The 21,162-nt window shown below is 32.5% G+C and overlaps 1 protein-coding gene across 6 annotated transcripts; it reads left to right on the forward strand.

Annotated features, from left to right (window-relative positions):
• The first annotated feature begins 1,148 nt into the window (after positions 1–1,148).
• Positions 1,149–15,204, forward strand: LOC102626428 (DNA repair protein REV1). Of its 6 annotated transcripts, XM_052432269.1 has the most exons (27): positions 1,149–1,409; positions 1,776–1,920; positions 2,140–2,255; positions 2,350–2,426; positions 2,602–3,065; positions 3,266–3,406; positions 3,614–3,746; positions 3,845–3,933; positions 4,039–4,089; positions 4,165–4,368; positions 4,714–4,833; positions 5,251–5,343; positions 5,705–5,764; positions 5,858–5,944; positions 6,124–6,207; positions 6,303–6,375; positions 6,566–6,634; positions 6,850–6,951; positions 7,689–7,973; positions 8,069–8,139; positions 8,214–8,809; positions 9,036–9,096; positions 9,723–9,857; positions 10,128–10,296; positions 10,758–10,909; positions 10,992–14,805; positions 14,907–15,204. In XM_052432269.1, exons 1-23 carry the CDS (start codon positions 1,210–1,212, stop codon positions 9,762–9,764), a joined length of 3,363 nt encoding a protein of 1,120 aa, XP_052288229.1. In that variant the 5' UTR covers positions 1,149–1,209; the 3' UTR covers positions 9,765–9,857; positions 10,128–10,296; positions 10,758–10,909; positions 10,992–14,805; positions 14,907–15,204. The 6 variants fall into 6 exon arrangements, with proteins under 6 accessions (XP_052288229.1, XP_006486983.2, XP_006486984.2 ...); XM_006486920.4 differs by having other exon boundaries at positions 10,992–15,204; XM_006486921.4 differs by having other exon boundaries at positions 10,758–10,905; positions 10,992–15,204.
• The last annotated feature ends 5,958 nt before the right edge of the window (positions 15,205–21,162 follow it).

Genomic DNA, 21,162 nt, shown 5'->3' on the forward strand with positions numbered 1-21,162 from the left:
AAATTTTTTTTAATATCATACATATACACATAATTTTTTTGCAATATATATACACACGCGCGCACACATAAATTAAATTAAATTTCATATAAAACTGAAGTGAGGGTTTGATACTTAAATCTCCAGCTTTAATCACTTTATCTTAGTGGTCAATTATTATTTGCTGTGTAATTCTTATTTTAAAAAAACACATTTAATAGTTTTAAATTTAATGGTAGTTTTTAAAACCTAATCATATGTTCTCTTTTTATACCGTAAGTCTTGTGTTAGTCTCCAGACCCATATACGGACACATGAGTGCTCGTATCAATTTAAGACTAGCCTCACCTATTTTGCACTTTCACATATAAGTATAAACATCTATTGTCAGTTATTTAATCATCAATCATACCTTAAAAAAAGATAATGAAATCACATTTAAAAGCAAACTTTTAGATTATTTATAATGTTGATTTTTAAAAAGAGAAATGGTCAATCTTTTAGAGATATATTACAAGATACAAGAGATAAAAATAATAATTTTTGACAATTTATTTTAAAAAAGTTGAAAGTTTTTTTAGAAGCCGAATCGTATGTTCTGTTTTACACCTTATCGTGTTAGTCACCTAATTATATATACACGGACACATGCTATACTCATGTCAATTTTAGACCAATCTCATCCATTTTACTCCTTCACATAACATCTCTTTATAAAACTTTTTTAATTAAATAATTTTCAGTCAATTAGTTGTCAATCATACTTAAAAAAAAATAGTAAATTACAAAAAAAAGAAACAAGAATATATATATATATAATCATTCTCAGGTGTGGACGTCCGTATTTTTTTAATGCGGACACATTTTTAAACTATGAGATTTTAAAGAGTTAAAAACTAACTCTCTTAAATCTCGCAGTTTTAAAATGTATTTGTATGAAAAATAAATGAGGACGTCCGCACTAAAGAAAGACTATATATACATACACACATATACACATATATATTTTTTTACTCCCTTTAATAACAAATTTTTTTTTTAAAAGTCAACGTTCTCAATAGTCAAAAACCCTCTAGTCCATGAAAGTGATGAAACCCACCCGATTAAGTCATTTACCTCCGACCCGACTAAAGAACTTCCCATATAAAAAATGAACCGACAAATTGCCGCTTCATTTAAATCATTTCTTTTGGATCTTCCTTCTTCTACACTCTTTCTCCCTCGGAAGAAATGAGTTTCAATTCTTCAAATTCAGAAGGCCAGAAATCAAAGAGAAGCTTTAATTCTAGTAATTCAAATAACAATAGCAATAACAATGATAACAAGAAGAATAAAAGCAACCAGAAAACCCTAGGCGTAGCTTGGGGCTCCAATTCTTACTCCTCCTCTCGCTCTTCTTTTCGCAAATCTAATTTTCCCGATTTTGGCAGGTAATTTTTTTTCTAGTATTTTGATATAATTCTCATCGGTTTTGATGCATGGCCTGTAATTTAAATTTTTGAAAGAATTGATTTGTATTAAATTATTAAAAGAAATTGTTTAGGGGAGCCTATTGTTTATATGAACCATGAGGTACAGCTAGTTATTGTACTAATACAAGTGAGTTTAACTAAATTTTTCTAATCGTTCTGTTTGTTTCTATGAATTTTGATAAAGTTTTAGTTTTGTTAATTTTTACTACGTGTAACTGACATGCTTGCGTATTTTTAAGATGAATCAGAGACATTTTATTAAAAAGTTATCATTATTATAAATTTTGTTATTTTTTTCATTGGTGCTGGTTGTTTTGAATACAGTTATATGGTAGAAAAGAACCGGAAACTTCAAAGTCAGTTTGATGCAGAAGCTTCGAGCTCTTCGCATAGTGCTTCGACCTCTGGAAGGCTTATATTTCAGGGGGTTTCGATTTTTGTTGATGGTTTCACTATTCCTTCAAGTCAGGTATGTTTTCTTCATAGGATAGTTTTCTTAAGCTATGTTTGGTTGCAAGGAGACTTAAGTATCAAAATTTCGAAAAGCAAAAATTAATGCTTATGCTTTATGGTTTTAATTCACTGTGTAAAACGTTTGGATGGACCATCTTCATTTCATTTCTTTTCCTAAGTTGTCTGGCTTTTATCTTTTGTGTGGATTTTGGTAGTGAATAATTTGTTGCCTTAGGAACTGCGCGGCTATATGTTGAAATATGGTGGTCGATTTGAGAATTACTTTTCCAGGAGTCATGTCACCCATATCATCTGTAGCAATCTTCCAGACAGTAAAATCAAGAATTTGAGGTTCACATTATTAACCTTGGTTTCTTGTCCAAACTAAAAAATTGTAATTTTTATTTGGATAGAATTAGTTATGATGCTGGTAATTTTAACGTAGGTCCTTCAGTCGTGGGCTCCCAGTAGTGAAACCGACATGGATTCTGGATTCTGTTGCTGCTAACAAAATTTTGAGTTGTAAGTTTGTGATTTTGCTGACTTTATCTTGATTTCCTGAATATTTCTCCAACTGGAGTGATGGATCATGCACAAGTTTCTCTTTCAAAAGGATTATGTGACTATTATTTCTGTCTTTTCTTTTATCTTTGTTTTTCTAAATTAATTTTCTTCAATGTTGCTTTGCTACCATTAGGGGTTCCTTACGAGCTTGATCAACTTGCTAATAATCAACCGAAGTTGTCTGACTTCTTTGCTTCAAAGGGCAGCCACGTCCCTGAGGATGCTCCTATCACCTCGGTTTATCAAGCAAAACTTCAAACAGAGGATGCATCTCTGAATGATGGCTGTTCAAATAATGATGGTTTGTCTGAAATGGATGTGTCTATGGAACACGAAGGGCAGATTAGTGTAGAAATTGAAAATCCTGCACTAGATAATGATAATGAAAAGATGACTGAGCAACAATTTTGTTGTGATGGAAAATCTTGTGAAGAAAACGTGGCAGAACGCAGTAGTTCTGATATAGAAAATGAAAGCAGTGTGAAAAATGGACATCAGTCTTCTACTCTTCAACCTGCTACAAGTTCAACTGTTGCCTCTTCTAGAAAATGCCATTCAACTCTTGGGGATCCCAATTTTGTGGAAAATTATTTCAAGGTAGTGAAATGGAAAGTGATTGCATGTTTTTGCTTTAGTTTCATATCGTCTTCTTCTGTGCTCCATGGGTTATTTTAAGCATTTTAAATCTACATAATTGATACCTCTCTTGATGAATCTGTATGACCAGTTGTGCACAAAAAGTTATCTGCAGGAACTTAGTCTTGGTTATATCCTAACAAGGACTCTGGTTTCTGTAGAGTTCAAGGCTTCACTTCATTGGTACTTGGAGAAATCGGTATCGTAAACGTTTCCCCAACTGCAGTGGGCTTAAGTGCATGAGTTCTAGCCCAAGAGTTTCATCAGATTCTCAGAGGACTGCCATCATTCATGTTGACATGGTAATCTCGTTATCATGGGGTTTATAACAGGATTTCTAATAGACATCTTTTCTTTTGCCTATTATTATGGTTGTGAACTTCACCAATTCTAGAGCAATGTGAAACCTGTTGAACAAAATGGATGACCTCTGGACGTCATAGATGCATGTGCTGTGTTGTCCTTATCTGGGTTTGTAATATACCATTGATGCTGTTATTCTGCTCCAGGACTGCTTCTTTGTGTCAGTTGTCATCAGGAATCGTCCTGAATTACAGGATAAGCCTGTAGCTGTATGTCATTCAGACAATCCTAAAGGAACTGCTGAAATTTCATCTGCGAATTATCCTGCTAGATCTTATGGTTGGTTCTATTCTAAGTCTTCTATATCTCAGTCCACTTACATTTTTTATGGTTTATGTATTTTCTGTATACAAGTTGATTTTAATCCTTACTTTCAGGAGTTAGGGCTGGAATGTTTGTTAGAGATGCCAAGGCTCTTTGTCCCCGCCTCGTCATTGTCCCTTACAACTTTGAAGCATATGAGGAGGTAATAAATTTGAACATCCACTTTGAGCATGTTTAAAGGATGTGGCACTTCTGCAGCCTAGTGGGTTTCCTGATCTTTTTCTTGTTTTTTTGTGAAACTATGAAGGTTGCCGATCAGTTTTATGACATCTTGCATAAGCACTGCGATAAAGTTCAGGTCTGGTCATGGTTCCTTGAATGCTAATTCATTCCTCCTTTGAGTTCTTATCAATATAATGTTTGTTGAATACAGGCAGTTAGCTGTGACGAAGCATTTTTAGATGTCACAAACTTGGGAGGGGAGAATCATGAATTTCTAGCTTCAAAAATAAGAAAAGAGATTTTTGAAACCACAGGTTGCACAGCAAGTATTGGCATAGCTGGGAGTATGCTTGTTGCCCGCCTTGCCACTAGAACGGCTAAACCTAACGGTCAATGCTACATCCCTCCAGAGGGGGTATGTCTTGTGACTGTTGTTTTTTTATAGGAGGCATTGTCTAATAATTTGTTTATATTAGTATTTCAGTGTGGATGTTCTGATATGGTAAATGATAATTTTACCATGCCATAACTTGTTACATTCTCAAAATAATTGTTCGCTCATTTTTTTTTCCTTTGAATTTTTTTATGACTTACGAACTTAATGTAATTGTTTTCAAGTGCTTTAAGAAATAAGAAAATCCACTCTGGTTATGTGTTGTATAACTTATGAAGTTGACACTATCCCTTCTATATATCCATACAAGTTATGTAGTGTTGCATGAAGGTCACCTTCTTGACTAAAGTAGTTGAATTGTTGCAGGTGGATGAGTATCTGAATCAACTTCCAATCAAAGAACTTCCAGGAATAGGTTATGCTTTAGAGGAGAAGTTGAAGAAGCAAAACGTTTGGACTTGTGGTCAGTTGCGTACGATTTCCAAGGTCTATTATGTCTCATCTCTAATTGCGGATATTAGTTTGCAATTTTTGATATTAGACCCAGTCTTGTCATTCTACTTTAGGTTACAAATGTATAATTCCCATAGACTCTAGCAGGTTATGATTTGACCACTGGCATTCTACAGACCTTTATTTCATTAATCTTTATTTACATTGGATTACCACATTGTCTCTGCAGACAAAAAAGAAAAGTAAATGAAAGGGTAAATATTCTTTATTGACTAGAACAAAATGAATTGACTAAATTAGAACTAAATGAATGGGACTAAATTCTACAAGAAAATACTGAAATATGTTCTGAAGTGTTTCTTAATCAGAATTAATTTGTTAAAAGTCAAAAAAGCAATAGGCAAGGACGTTTCTGTGTATTCTACTGCATTTAGTTTTTTGGAATTTCAGGACTCTCTTCAAAAGGATTTTGGAACAAAAACTGGTGAGATGCTGTGGAATTATAGTAGAGGAGTAGATAACCGGGAAGTTGGGGTCATTCAGGTTTGGAAAAATATATTTGTTCTTTGTGCCAGCACTTGTATACTTTAGACTGCTATGTGCTCTTAAAGATGAACCTCGTGTTTATTATTATTATATTGTTGTTAGAAATGAGGATTATACAAAAAGAATAAGCAGTCTGTTAAAATAGGACCAGCCTGAGCTGACAAAAAGAAATATCCTGTAATTTGCTGGAAAATGCATAGTATGCTATCCTTCTGCTTATTGAGTTGATTTTTATATTTAACATACATGTTTTCTAGTATATTTGCTTCTATGTATTTTTATTTCTTATTTTTCTATTTTCTTTTCTCATGTTATTTGACATCATCTGAGGCTTGCTGACAGATGATGTGATCTGCAGGAAAGCAAGTCTATAGGTGCTGAAGTAAATTGGGGGGTCAGGTTTAAGGATTTGAATGATGTGGGTATTCTGATGCCTTGTAGAAGCTTACTCTCACTTTTTCTTTTTCTCTCTCTTTGGGAAGGTCATGAATTGATGTATTATTTATTGCAGAGTCAACATTTTCTTTTGAGCCTTTGCAAGGAGGTTTCATTGCGCTTGCAGGGGTGTGGAGTGAAAGGACGTACATTTACCCTCAAGGTATGTCTTTCTGCCATTGTGCTTTATCTTTAAATCATGCAATGCACTCAGTTGAGTGGAGCTTCCTCTTGATGTATTATGTCTCCTTAATCCCTTGAGAAGCTACGTCTTAGTTATTATAGGGATGTGATATGAACAAAATTCATTTTATTTATTTGTTTATTCCTGTATACTTCTAGATAAAAAAGAGAAAACAAGATGCTGGCGAGCCTACAAAATATATGGGCTGTGGGGTCTGTGATAATTTGAGCCACTCCACAACGGTATTAGCTATGGATGAAATGCAGCTTCAATTATTTTTTTTAATCCCTATATGTATTGGAGGTTGAAGTATTAAGATTATTAAGGTTTGCTATAGGTTCCAGTTGCTACTAATGATGTGGAAGTGCTTCAGAGGATAACCAAGCAGCTTTTTGGGTCTTTCCATTTAGGTAAGTTAGTGTAGCAAATTAGAGTATTTTTAAACTTCCATTTTGGATAAGAGTATCCATGTTGTTGGTGTGTGTAATTTAATGGTCAGCTATTTTGTATCTATAAACTTTGTAAACCTTCTTTTTGTTTCATGTTGTATTTTCTGGATAGAGATAGCATTCTGTTAATATTTTGATTGATTTTGCACAGATGTTCAGGACATTCGGGGTATTGGCTTGCAAGTTTCGAAGCTTGAAAATGCCGACACTTCTAAACAAGGTATGTGGTGCTGAAGATAGTTCATACCAATTGTATTCTGCCTAATTTCTTATACTTCATGACACTGTTTTAGCTATAACAAATACGTGCTGTTTCTAAGGCTAACTTATATATATTACAGATTTTCTCCCTCACTAGTTACTACAATGTCATTTGTTCTAATAATCAAAGTTTGTTTCTGATAAAGTTTTCCTTTTAACTCTGGTGGTATGAAGGGGTTGAAAGAAACACTTTAAAATCTTGGCTCACATCTGCATCTGCTACTACAGAAGAGCAACATGATATCAATAGAAGGACTGGAGAGAGAACTAATATAGGTATTTTAAAGTTCCATTTTGCACACTACATGTCCTTGATTACTTCTAATAGCATTTTTATTAAAATTTCTGATCTATCTGCGTCTGGTTTCTGAGGTGAACACTGAAATTATAAAAATTGGATGATTACTGGCACAGAGGAGGACTCAGTTATATATGGAATATAATAGAGTTTTAGCAGAATTTTCTGTTTGCTTCTGCTGCTTGAAACTCTAAATGCTCGTATATGAGATTATCAAAATTGTTTATTTGAGATGTACATTTACTGATTAGGATGACAACGAAAGATCTTATTAGCATTCATGATATTACTGAGTCGATCAGGAAAAGGAGTTAGAAACAATCATGTTTCTGGTAATACATGAAGTTTAGTTGTCTTAACATTAGGGATTAGGGTGAGAGTATCACACGATGTTAAGTTTTTATTGGTATCTTGTATAAAGATATGTTGATAACCTGATATTGGGATGTCCTATCTATTGGTATAGTATTGTAGAACTTACTACGCCGACTCTTGACTCTGAATTAGGTTCTAAGATAAGTCACTATGAAAGCTATTATAATTTCTAAGATGGCAACATTTGGAAATTATTCCAACTTCAGGCAAAAGAAGGCCGGATGTTTTATATAAAAATTTTAATTTTTCAATTATGTTTATTTGAACATTTGCTTTTATTGTTGATTTGGTTAAAGATGAAATAAAATGACTGCTCGTCCATTAATGGTTTTCTTGATAGATTGTGTGAGACATAGTGATGGAAGTCTGGGTCAACTGTGCGCTGATGCAGGTGAGCGTTCTGTTCAAATGGACAATAATCTGTCCAGTTGTCAAGCTTCTTCGAACCAAACTCTGCCACCTTTGTGCCATCTTGATATGGGAGTTGTAGAGAATCTTCCTCCAGAACTGTTTTCAGAACTGAATGAAACCTATGGTGGGAAGTTAGTTGATTTTATTGCTAAGAACAAATGTAGAAGTGAAAATACCAGCAGTTCTTTATGTAACTCTCCTTACAAAACTGAAGGTGATCTTTTCTTACCTGGATTTTAAAGGAATAATATGGTAATATTCATTAGTTTCTACCAGTTCCTTATGGATGTGTTGGTTTTGTTGATTAAGGTGCTGTAAACAAGGGAAAGCAACCTCTCTTTTCTGAGGTCACCCTGAAAGGAGGGCCTGTGGAAGTAAAGGTAACTTCTTATCATTATCATTCTGGCTTTGTTTCTCAGTCACTAGTTGATGAAATATTTGCACATTTTGTTAGGCTGAACAGTATACAGTTGAGGAAATGCAGGCAGTATCTGTTTTGAGAGCAGGATCCTGCAGTGGGGCCAGTACCACTTTGGGTCTTAATAAAATTGATTTAATGCCTTCATCTCTTAGTCAGGTAGATATCTCAGTGTTACAACAGTTACCTGAAGAAGTGAGAGTTGATATACTTGAGCAGCTTCCTGCACACAGAGAGCAGGATTTCACTTGTAGTGCTGCCTTGGTTCTTCCAGAAAATGCACAGGAATTATTAGGTTTCAAGACCACTGAGAATCTTTCTGGATTAAATGAATCTGTGGTTAACAATAATCTTTGGGCTGGAAATCCTCCACTGTGGGTTGATAAGTTTAAAGCCAGCAACTTCTTGATGCTGAACATTCTGGCAGACATGTACTACAAGTCTGGATCAACTGAGAATTTATCTCCAACATTGCAACATACTGTATCCATACCTCTACATCCTCTGGATGCAAGTTCTGATGGATGGGATGAAGCCATTCATTACATGTGTGAGCTTCTCAGGCAATATATTGAACTGAGGCTAGAAGTAGATATCGAAGAAATCTACATTTGTTTTCGGCTTCTGAAAAGGTATTTGTGCAAAGCTGGCTGACTAATTTTGAGTTCTGTTGAACTTCTTTTCAGGGATAGAGCCTTATTTGATTGATATTGTTTGAAATCTTATCAACGTTGTTTTCCCTATAAAAAATATACCTTACTGAATATGTGGAAATGAAATTCCCAATTGTGTTTGTCCTAAACTTCTATTCTTTGATAACTTTGAAGAATATCTTGATTGGAGGTTTTATTCTTTCAGGATTATGGTGAAGTCAGAATTTTTTTCACAAGTTTATGACATCGTCTTACCTTACCTTCAGGTTAGTATGTCTACTTTTCTTATTTTGAAATTTCTTGGACAGAAGAGCGTCTTATGGTGACAATTAACATTTATCTTTAGAAATCCTGCTTTTTGTTACTCTGTGCTTCTATTACTAGACTACCAATATGTACTATAAGGTATTTGAAACATACTTGATGGGATTTCTCCACAAAGTTGTATTACAATGGGATATTAAGACAGAAGTCCACATGTTTATGCTAATTACAGAGTCTACATATTAGAGTTTATAAACTGTAATCTATGAACTGATGGGTTAGGGATAGTAAATTTCATCCTTATGTTTTAGTTTCTTAACGAACAGTTAGGACTTCGCTACTCTGTTGTGCATGTTTAGAATTGCCGGTGGCATTGGTGTTCCCTTGACATTGTGTTCTAATCAGTATGTTAGGTAGTTCACTCAAAATCACCGGTGTAAGATTTTCTTTGTAATGGTTTGCATTCAACTCCATGTTGGAACTGCTACTTGAACTCCCACTAATTTTTATGCTTTTAAAAACATTCTTGATTACCATGAAAGGAGATATGATGAGATGACTTTCTTTTTCAAGGTTTTGCATCTGATATCTGATTCAGTTCCGCTTGTATTTAAATCTTGCTTTACAGGCATCTGTAGGTCATATCTATGGAGGAAACATGCATTTATAATGTAGTTCCTCTTACCATGGAGCTTCTCACATTTGCTCTGAGGTATTTTGAATGCCCGCTGCACCCCCTGCAATTCACGACGAAGATCTGAAGGTTTACTTCTAAATGTTTGCTGTCCCTAATTTGGGTTCTACCTGTGTTTCTTTAATTCTAACCGTTTTTGTAAGATTTAAGTCTATTATATTTATATCTCTGGGCTTCAGATTCAATAATCTTTCCCCAAATTCAAAATAAAGTACATAGACTATATCTTCTTAATTCTGCCCTTTATTCGAGTAGTTTTTTATTTGCCAAATTACCGAGATCTAAGCTTCTTTGAATCTAATTGCTTATTTTCTAAAATGATTCAAATCTCATATGCAGACTTACTATTTAATGATGCTTTCGGGGTTAAACTTTTCCAAGCACCTTGCATCTGAGCTTGCTGTTCTATGTCGCGATTCAAGTGAATATGCTGTTTTTAAGTTCAATTTAATCCACTTCAGTTCCAAAACATTTGTTGTCGGCTTGAGGATTCTTGCAAAATACTTGGGTAATATCTCACATTTTCTAATTATGGCTGAATTCTTTATAGATATCATCTTCAACTGTTTTTGCCATACACTGTGCAACAAAGGTCTCTGATTAAATGCAGCACACTTAGAAGAGCATTCAGTTATTCTGTTTTGGCTTCTGAGAAACAACTGGCATAATACTGTCTAATTTTCATGAAGAGATGGTTTAGTTGCTTGGCGACTTCGCATTCAAGTTTCTATATCATTCCTAGGATGTGTTACTGATCTTATGTATAATCATCTGATTAAATACATTTCAGAGATGATTTGATACCTAGATATGAGTTATTTGGGTTCTTTTCCTCTTTATGGTTTTCAAAGATTTATGTTGATTGCTGTAAGAGATGTTGACTTTTAATCTTGTTCTTGATGCTTGCACATTGGATGTTATTTGGAATGCCCTTCACTGAAGCCACTCTTTTCATTTTGATTTGTTTAGGGCTGTTATCACCTCCCTGCCTCAACCTGAATCCCCCATCTTGTACTGGAGATTTGTGATATTATATTTGACTTGGCGCTATGGAATAAATTGGAAAGTATCTTGAATTCATGAATTGGGTCTAAGGCATTGCATACAAGATCAACTTGTTGGTACTTCCTCTGCTCCTAGTTTAATTAACACATTAATTGGGTTATTGTTTTCTAATGTGCTCTCACTATGTTTTTTTTCTAGAGACTGAAGTGGCCACCCTCAAGTTTTATTAGCAATATGTGAAATGATTGGTCTTTGGTGAATCTCATTGTTTTGCTGCTGGTTCAGTCATTTGTCGACCAATGACTGCAGAAAAAGCCACTCGATAGTTGGCCTTTATCTTCTTAAAAGTATCATTGCAAATACAATGGTGGTTAGTGAAGAAACTGTTTGCACTTCAGTTTCTTTCTTTCATCCCCCCTCCACCAACCCCCTCCCCCCAACCCCCCCGGCGGCACCCCGGCGTTAATAATATTATCTTGGAATTTTCGAAGGGGGGCCGTGCAGTATTCTTTTGTTTGCTCGTGGTAGGTTTTCTCATGTAAGTCCGGGGACGGTGGTGGTGGATTGATTCGAATGGGTCTGCCATTTGGATAGGGTGGTCCGTGCCATCTTCAAACCAACCTTTTTTTTTAAGGTTCCAAATCCTTGATGGCATTCTCATTACTTTGACAATCTTGATGTTTGTACAATGCTCCTTCATGGTTCATCAAAGTTTCTGTTATTGAATTGTCCAAGGGGTGAAATTTTGGGTCAGGATTCATTAATTTTATTCGATTCGAGTCAAATTAAATAGGTTGGAGTTTGAAAAAAAAAATAATTTGTTTAATAAATCAGCAAATTTGATTCAATTCGTTAAATAAATGAATTGAATTTAGGTTTAAGGTTGCCTATTCGTTTATTCGTTTAGAATATATTTATTAAGCGGGTTTTAAATGAACAAAATAATAGACAATCTTTCTAATAAAATTACTTATTTACCATTAAAATTAAAAAAAAAAATTGTTTAAACATTTTCAAGGTATAAGGTTAGTTTTGTTATTAGGAAATGATAATAAGCCAAAAAAGAAAATGAAAGTAAAAGCATCATCACTCATCAGTTGATCTTAGGGTTTAGTCATGTTGAAATTGTTTAGAGGTAGAACACATTTTCATAACTACACAATTAAAGTTATAATGAATGTTTTATTATTTATCACTTTGTGTGAATAGTTGTAATTCATGCTCTACTTTAGAGCAGTTCCAAGATAGTCATAATCATTTAAAAAACATGCGTCTTCGTTTCCCAAACGAAAGCCAAACTAAACACTCCCAAAAATTAGATCAATGCTCTCACTTAAAATGTTCAGGCAAGCTTCACTTCTGTTGGCTGCTGCAATGACAAGTTCTCGAATAGCTACACGTACCAATGATCTAACCGTCAATTTCATTCTTCCTTGCGCGTTTAAGTTTCTTCAGCTTCTTGTTTTTTTAATTGTACTTGTGTTTAGCTTGGAATTTGGATCTAGTTGTAATGAATCGATTTTGTTGGTTAGATTGTAAACGAACTTAGCTGAAGTTATTCGATTCTTTATTTATCGTTTTCATTTATTATTTAATTTAATTTTGTATAGTAAATGAATTGCAATGAATCCGAATCCATTGAGTTTTGATTTGATTCATTTAGAATTCGACATAGATTCGATTCACCAATTTGTTTTGCCACCATTAAGTTGTCCTAGTCGTCATTTTGACATTCAATTCTGCTTGTCAAAAGAGAAATTTATGACGTAGCTGATATTTGAATTGACAAAGTCGTTGCTATCAAATCTTTTTACTTTAGTAACGGTACGTTCCACTTTCAGGAAAACGATGTGCTTGGTTAATATGGAAGAAATTTAACCCAGAACACTAAAATAAAACCGGAGAACAAGTACAGTATAATATTTATACTCAGTAAGTTATGATTCGGTGATTCCTGCTTATGATTATGTTTGTTGCCCATTGCCATCATCAAGGTTGGTGTTTTAATTAAAAAAAAAAGTAGTCTATAATACTGTGGAAGACCCCGTCTCGTTATTGATGCGAGTTGCTTTCGTATTATAGGCGTCATGAAAATGAAACGTAAAGAAATAAAGAAATAGAATTATTTGTTATATATTTGCTTTCCTTATAATTTGCAGGTGTGGACCGCAGACTTGGCGGTCGCTTATTTACATGGAGACGCTGCCTGTTAGTCTCTGAATTGGCTGCAGAGATTGAATAAGAAGAAAGCAGCATTTGGCTTTGGCTTTGACAAATGACCACTTACGACATTTGAGGGTACACGGAATCGCCACACAAACGGCTATGCAAACATTTTGCATAAATATCTGCCAGCTTATATGCTTTCAGAGAATTGGTTGGATGAAAATATATTTTATCAAAATAATATTGTGGAATTTCTCTTGACTCTATTAGGTTATTAAAATAATAATAATAAATTTTTTTTATTTAAATATGATTCATTTGTGAGATAAAGATTAAGGATCAGAATATTTGACTCTCAACTTGAATTTCAATACAATGTGTCACTCATTTATTAGATGGTGGATTTTATAACTAATAAAATTATTTAACTATTATCCAATGAATGCCATATTAATTAGAACTCAAATTAAAATTTAGGTTTTTGGATAACTAGCATTCCTCTCTCGTTTATTACTTGCTCTTATCTAACACACTAACACTAACGTATGGGATTTAAAAAAAAAAAAAAGAAAAAGCTTCATGGATTCTTGACTCGTGTGTTTGATCGCTATCACGTGGCGGGAATTGATTATTATTATGTTTTGAAATTGATTATCTTGATAGCTAACTTGTGATGCTCGTATACTTTTTAATTACTATTTCTAGTCCGTGGTCAACTTTTTGAATTTTTAATTCTTATTTTATTTTGCTTAAGTTGACCGTCACTCATGCCATGCGAGATTTCAGTAAGTTTTGATTATTTTATTGCTTGGATCTTCACTTCAAATCTTCGACATTATTACGACGATACTAATCAAACACAATTCAAGCCATAGAATTTGGTCGTACTCATTGAATCAATTTAATCTCTGTTCACATCATTTATATCTTCCGTGCTTAAGGGTTTCTAAGGTGGTAACCGTCAAAAGGGAGTATAGCAAATATTTAATGAAAAATGAATCGGCATGCTACAATATTTTAGTAAGAGAGAGATATGTCTGACCAATTCAGGATCTAGCAATGAGAACAGAATGAAGGGACAGTTTTGGAGTAGTTTTGGTCGGGAGAAAGAAACGAACTTCTGTATTTTGAAATTATCATGTCAATAAAGCAGCAGCGGCAACAACAACAACCAAAAGGGAAGAGTTCAAACAAGTTATTAGATAAATACGTTAAAAAAAAAAAAATAAAATAAACTAAAATTTTGCATCCCACCAAACGGCATGCCGAAATATATTTTTAGCCCGACTTGTTGACATTGAGCTACAAATCTCTATCTCATTTACAAAAAAAAAAAAAAACATACCAATAGTCAAACTTGCCTTCACGATTTCACTGGCAAGTGTTATTTTTTAACTTGATGTTTATTTAATTTCTTGGCTACGGTTTCAAACGCGCCAGGTTTCAAAACTGTACAACGCATAATTTTTCCTCAACGAGTAGGTGCCGAAGTTAATATCAGTCAAAGAACATACGCTTATTTATTTCCCAAGTAATAACTTTATATCACATTATATATATGACCAGAATCTGCTACATTTCGGTCCAAAACAGCTATATCCCAAGCTAGCAAATAACAACAGGAGGAAACAAGGACAGAAAAATGAGGGTTTCTTCGCTTATATTGGCCTTCAATGCCATTTCCATCATCATCCTCTTCCTCTTGCTTTCTTACTCCATGCATGTTGAAGGTTCGAGGCTGCTGCATGACCATCAACCTTCCCTTCCTTCGGTAAAGGGTGTCAAAACCATGGCTTACTCCGGGCCAAGCCATCGCGGTCGCGGTCACTAACGTCATGGGAACTGTGTATTTTTTTTTTTTTTTTGGGTGCTTAACACATTCTTTAGTCCTCCAAAAGTTTTGTTTCTGTATACTTGATTTCACTAGATTTTGATTTTTACTCTAAGAATCCGGCAGAGCAGAAGTAGGAGCAAGGGCTTCTGTGACTGTATCTCCCAACGACCAAGGAGATATCATTAGAATAACAAGAGGTGCATATGTATACCTACACATGTAACATAAAACATGTTACATGCATGCAGTATCTTATTTAATCTCCTTTTTTTTTTTAATTTACTGATCTAGCTTATTGCTAATCATTCCGGTGAACATGCAATAGGAAAATTATACGCAGTTCATTTCATCATGTAAATGGTTCTTCAAATACAACAACCAAACAATGAAAGTATGAAAGGTTCTTCTTGATTTTGTGATTCCGCTTGATGTGTTCTTTCTTTTTCTTTTATATTACGATGGCTGGGGGAACCTATGTCGTAGCCTGGCCATCCAGTCCGAAAAAAATTATGGAAGATAAAGGTTCTAATTGAAATTTAGCCATTTTCTTTGAAAAATCTACGTTTTGGTCCACCTTGTTTAAGTTATATTAATTGAATATAACTTCCTTAAGTTTGTAATTTATTTATTTTGGCCGTCACTAATTGACCAAAACCTTAGTTCCGCTCATGGTGTACTCTCTTATAATTATTTTTTGCCTGATGGTTTATTAGAAAAAACAAAAAAAGATGTATATGGATTTTAATCTGGAGAGTATAATCTAATAATGGTCACAAAACATAATTTTATCTGAGCTCAATAAGTAGAGTTCAGATCATTAAGGAAAAGAAAAAAACAAGAGAGGGAAACAAAATCATTCACAAATTGTCCCTCTTTTCTTTTTGAAATCATGATAATTAAATTCTATTTAAAATTTAAAATTATTTTTTTTAAGATTACTATCACAACATAGGAAGAATCGAACTCTTCATCTTATAAATAAGAGGAAAAAATACTAATTAACTCAAATTAGGAGTTGTTACTTTACTTTCTCATAAATATTTGACTGTTCGAATAATGTTTTTATTTAAAAAATGGTGAAATTCATTAATTATTTTCCTCTAGGAAGTCAATTTGATTATTTAGTATATATACTGTTTATTGCTTATTTGCTTTATTGAATAAGGGTCGGGTATGGATAAAAGTTTGTCCAGGATTTAATTATCAAGTACCTGTTTCGTTTCCTAGAGAATAAAAAAGAAATACAGTTTCCGAATTTAATAGGCTTTGAGAAATGTTGATGATTAAACAAGTACAGTAGAATTGGACTCGAACTTACGAGAAACAATCAAACACACAAAATAAGATAATGATTTCCATCTATTTTCTGAAATGAATTGGTGCAGCCCACCGCAATGGACAAGACAAGTAAGAAAATAATTAATACATGAGGACTGACCAGCACATCGGCTTGTACCTTCCGATTTCAGACATTATTATTATTATATTGGTTCCGTTGAATATAGGGCGATTATATTCTGATCAATTTTTTGTATATATTATATATATAATCAACAACCAACATACACAATTTCAGTACAGCCTTAGATTTTGTCATGAATGAAACGTATGTATATTTTATTATATGATAATCTTTATTTCAAATTTAACGTTTTGTTACGTCAAAATGATTCAGTCTGTGTCGATTTAGAATTAAAAAGTCTATAACTTACTAATATTACCTAACAATTACCATGTTTCTATTAATTAAATCAGAGCAGATGTTTATTTACTCGCAATAAGCTGGAGTCAACTACCCACTTACAATATGAAGAGAATTTCTCCTTCTTGTAAGAAGTTATCATTTGCTTTTTCGTTACTGTCAGCACCTTAGATTGGTTATATAATATAGCAAATTTGTGAACGATGTTAAAAATTAAGTGATTTAATAATTTTTTTTATTTAGTTTAGCCCCTTTGTCCATTGGAGGAGGGTTTGAATCTCAAACATCTTTTTTAAACTTAAGAGATTTTACTAATTGAACTTACCCATGCATAACTTATTCAAAATTTGACTATATATAAAATTATAATAAAAGATGCCAGAGATGAGATCCAGAGTTAGTAAAAACAACTTGTATATATAAGAATAATTTTTTTATTAAAAAAAAATTTGTATCCAATCAAACAACAAATGGGAACATGACTAAAACCGCTCTCTTGTTTAGTGAAATTAACCTACAAGAAGTCAAGAACTCCTTGATGTTAATATTTAATAATTTGTTAACCATTAATTTTTTTACTTCAAAATTAGGGTTAAATCATTTTATTTATCATTATCGGATTAATTTGTCTATTAAAAAAAGATTGAATTGCCTTCCAAAAAGTACATCGGCTTGTCCAATATCGTAACATTAGGATTTGACTGGCCGTACATATATGCACATTGTGCCTATTGTCATGTAAATTGGAGTAATAATAGTGGACAAGTTTGTTTATTAGAGAGATTAACAGTTTATCATAATATCCAAAAACTTTCATGGAACCAAAAATTTAAAAGAAAAAAGGGTAGATGGATCATTTTTTTGATAATTTATCATGAGACTATAAAATATATTTTTATAATAAAAATGTTTAAAATAACAAAAAATATAAAAATAGTTTAATTATTAATTTTTATTCACACTGAAACATATTTTTTTATTTTTTGTATTAAATTTTTTTAATTTAATTTCTAGTTATATGATTTATTTAATTGATAATAAATATGAATAAAAATTAATTTGAAAATAATGGTAAGTGGTAGACATTGACTTCAATAAGGAAAAAATTAACTATCTCCCTGCAGCATTATGTAAATAAGCTATATTATCACCATCCAAACTGTTAAAGAAAAAAAAATCGACAACAACAGGATTTTGCCAAGTTTTCAAATATGAAGAAAGAAATGATTAATTTTACAAAAAGGGGGGAGCTTTTGGTTTTTTATCTAAACATATTCTTCATAATTTATTAACACACAAAGGCAAGGAAAAGTCTAATATTTGAGTATTCTAGGAATATTACTAATTTTTCATTCACTCTTTTCATGTGTATACTTCGTGTCTGTCAGGTATGATTTATTTAATGGTCATAAGTGCTTATTTAATCCTATAAGCTTTTTTTTTGTAATTTTGTTGTTATTTAGTTGTTTTTCTAATAGAGCTTTTGAAACTTAAATAAACTATTTTACTTCTACTAGCAAAAACTCAAAATTTGAGCTTTTGAGAGTAGAGGTTGAAAATTTTTTTTAAAATGTCAAAATATTTAAAATATCTCCTACTTATTTAACAATCTTATTTATTGTTTTCATAATATAACTTTAAAAAACTTACCTATTAAAGTAATTTCATAATTTTTTAATAAAAACTCTTATTGACAATCAAATAACTAAACTTTTTTTAGTAAAAATTCTATTTACAAAAGTTCTACTAAAAAAAGTTCTATTTAAATAAATTTAATTTGAAAAGTTGTACCAAATGGAGCCGAAGGACTTATAGATCCGTCCAAATATCTCTCTCCGGTCCCTCTACTAAAAAGAAAAAAATCAATACGTAGTCAACTGGCCTTTACGATTGCAATTGCAAACAACAATACATAATCTTTTACCTGCTCTTTTGTTTTCTTACGTTATCAACTCCATGTTCATGACCAATCCACTCGGAATTCTACTTACCGACTCGCTTAATTAGTTAACAGAAGTGATCAAATTTGACATCTGCTTATTTAATTCCGAAATAGTATCTGCATATCGCCTTATATATACCGGCTACATTTCAGCCAAAAGACCATCAAGAATAATGGAGGCACTCTAGGAACAAAAGCAAGAAAGAAATTAAAGAGAAAATTGAAAATGAGTCCTCTTTATTCTCTTACGTTGGCTATAAATGTCATTTCCATCTTCATCTTCTTCCTTTTGCTCTCTTACTCCATGCGTGTTGATGGTTCAAGGATGCTGCATGTGCATGATCATCAATCTAATTCCCTTCCATCAATATTAAAGAGTTTAGGCATGGCTTACTCTGGGCCAAGCCACGATGGTCGCGGGCACTGACAGGCACCGTAACGTGTTTTGGTGCTTAACGCATTATACAATTACTACTTTAATATTACTCTATAATAAGCTAGCGTTACTTCTCAGAACAATAATAAGTGCATATGCATATGTGTATGAAGAAAAATGCCAAAGAAATTGAAGCCCATTAGAACGCTGACAAAAATAACTGTAAAACAATTCTATTTTATCATGTTAATTGATATTTTTCAATTTACATGATAAACAGACCTATTTTATAATTATTTTTGTGAGCGATCTGTCATATATATATTTTTTTCAATTTGAATATCATTGCTCATATGAAGAGTAGGCAGTCTCCTCTCTACTATTATTATTATTATTTTAAATTATTTATTATTCTCGCTCTTCTCAAAAACAGAAAATTATAGTTCATTTTATGTAAATGGTCTTCAAGTATACCAATGTTGAAACCAGCTTATTGATTTTGTGATTGTTTGTGATATATACTTTTTTTCTTTTCTTTTTCATCTTTTCATTTTTTTTGTCAAAAAATAAGTTAGAGATGATACAAATTATGTATTTCAACTATGTAAGTATAGAATTATTATTGCAAACCATAGTATTACGTGTACATATCCACCAGTTAATTGATGTTACTTCATTAACAGTCATAATAATTAAGGACTGTAACATCATTTTTGGGAAGGGCAACTTTAATTAGCTTTATATTCAACGTAAGTAAAAGAGTTTCAAGACATAGATATCCAAATTTTAGTTAGCTACTGATGACTATCAACCATTTTATGTTTAAAGTGATGTCACATGAGTGAGTAAAGTTGCTACTTTTCAGTTTATAGGAAAAATTTTGAGTGTTCTTAGACCACTGCTCCTTTCCGTTCATTATTTGTCATGCGTATTCTCCAACCAATTATAACAATTTACTTACATACATGACAAGTAATGAATTATTAAATAGTAATGTTACTGGAGCACACAAACTCTTATCGAATTTAGAAATTAATTTATATCTAATTCCACAATATTCAAAATTTGAATTCATCAATAAATTTATCCAAAGCTGCAGTTTTTGGAGTTCAAGGTTTTGAAAAGTGTATACTAACTTTTGCTCTAATGAGTGGGGAGGGAAGCAAACTACCAAATAATCTACCTCATTATACTTAATTTTTCAATAGTTACATGTCTGATTTGTTAAAATTTTAAGTTATATTAAATAAAAATATTTTTTTGATTAAACCTCGGCAAGCGAGAAGATTTATTAAAATGTAAATCAAAGAGTAGAAATACATTATAAGCATAGATTCAGTTACTTTACCCCTTAATTAGAAGAAACATGGCACTAGAAAAGAAAGATTGTGCTAGGAAAAAAGATCCAAGCAACCAAACTAACTGAATCTACATTTTCCAACATCTGAAGGAGCACCCAAAAATTTCTAAGAAAGAATTTCTTCAACAAAATAAAGATGCAATTTTAGAAATGCATCGACTAACTTGATAATTAATTAGCTCAACCTCCAGAAACTAAAAAAAAAATAATCTCCTTTTTTTTTTTTAAAGAAAACAAACCTCAACGATACTAAGAGAACTTTGTTAACGAGGTCAAAATTAATAAAGACTAACTAAAGTGTGAGGTTTAATTTCAGAATGAAAATTTTCCATATCATTTATCTGCTATTAAATTAATGCGTCTGTAATTAAAGCAATCGGATTTCGTTTCATGTTTACACTAGGCTGCGTCATCCCTGAAAACGAAAGGCAAACACCCTAATAAATTAGTACCTTTTCATATTCATGTATAAACCTCAATGTCATGTATCGAGGATGACGCAGCCTTGTGTAAACATGAAAATGAAATCGGGTTTGCTTTGATTAAAAACACATTAGTTTAATAGATATTAATAAGATAGATTTGCATGCATATATGTTTTTTGAATTAAGTTGCTGCCCACCCACATTGACAAAGCGGAAACAAATCGTACAGACCGACCAGCATAAAAGTCTTTGACCTTCAAAATTTGTACATTATATTTAATATGCTGATTTTGTTACTTGTAACGGTAGATTCTGATCAATGTCTAGCATATCAACAACTTAGCTCCCTGATTTAAACACATTCCGGGTCATCCAGAGATGTAGCTTCTTTAAATATATGTTAATTAAAGGGATGATGGCCATATTTAGTATTGAGATGTTGTACGTAACTTTTAGTTGCAACTATTATAGAAAAAAAATCTAAAATTATAAAATAAAAGTTAATTGTATTTAGCAAATTAATTTGACTCTTAAATAATAATTTTAGTAAAAATAGTCAAGATA

This window comes from Citrus sinensis, chromosome 8 (genome assembly GCF_022201045.2).
Source record: "Citrus sinensis cultivar Valencia sweet orange chromosome 8, DVS_A1.0, whole genome shotgun sequence".
NCBI lineage: Eukaryota > Viridiplantae > Streptophyta > Magnoliopsida > Sapindales > Rutaceae > Citrus > Citrus sinensis.

Bases quoted from the DNA above. Each gene is read 5' to 3' on its own strand.
- LOC102626428 (XM_006486920.4), top strand. From the start codon at position 1,210: ATGAGTTTCAATTCTTCAAATTCAGAAGGCCAGAAATCAAAGAGAAGC. The intron at 4,834-5,250 runs GTCTATTATGTC...TTGGAATTTCAG, and splicing joins AGTTGCGTACGATTTCCAAG to GACTCTCTTCAAAAGGATTT. The intron at 7,974-8,068 runs GTGATCTTTTCT...TTGTTGATTAAG, and splicing joins CTCTCCTTACAAAACTGAAG to GTGCTGTAAACAAGGGAAAG.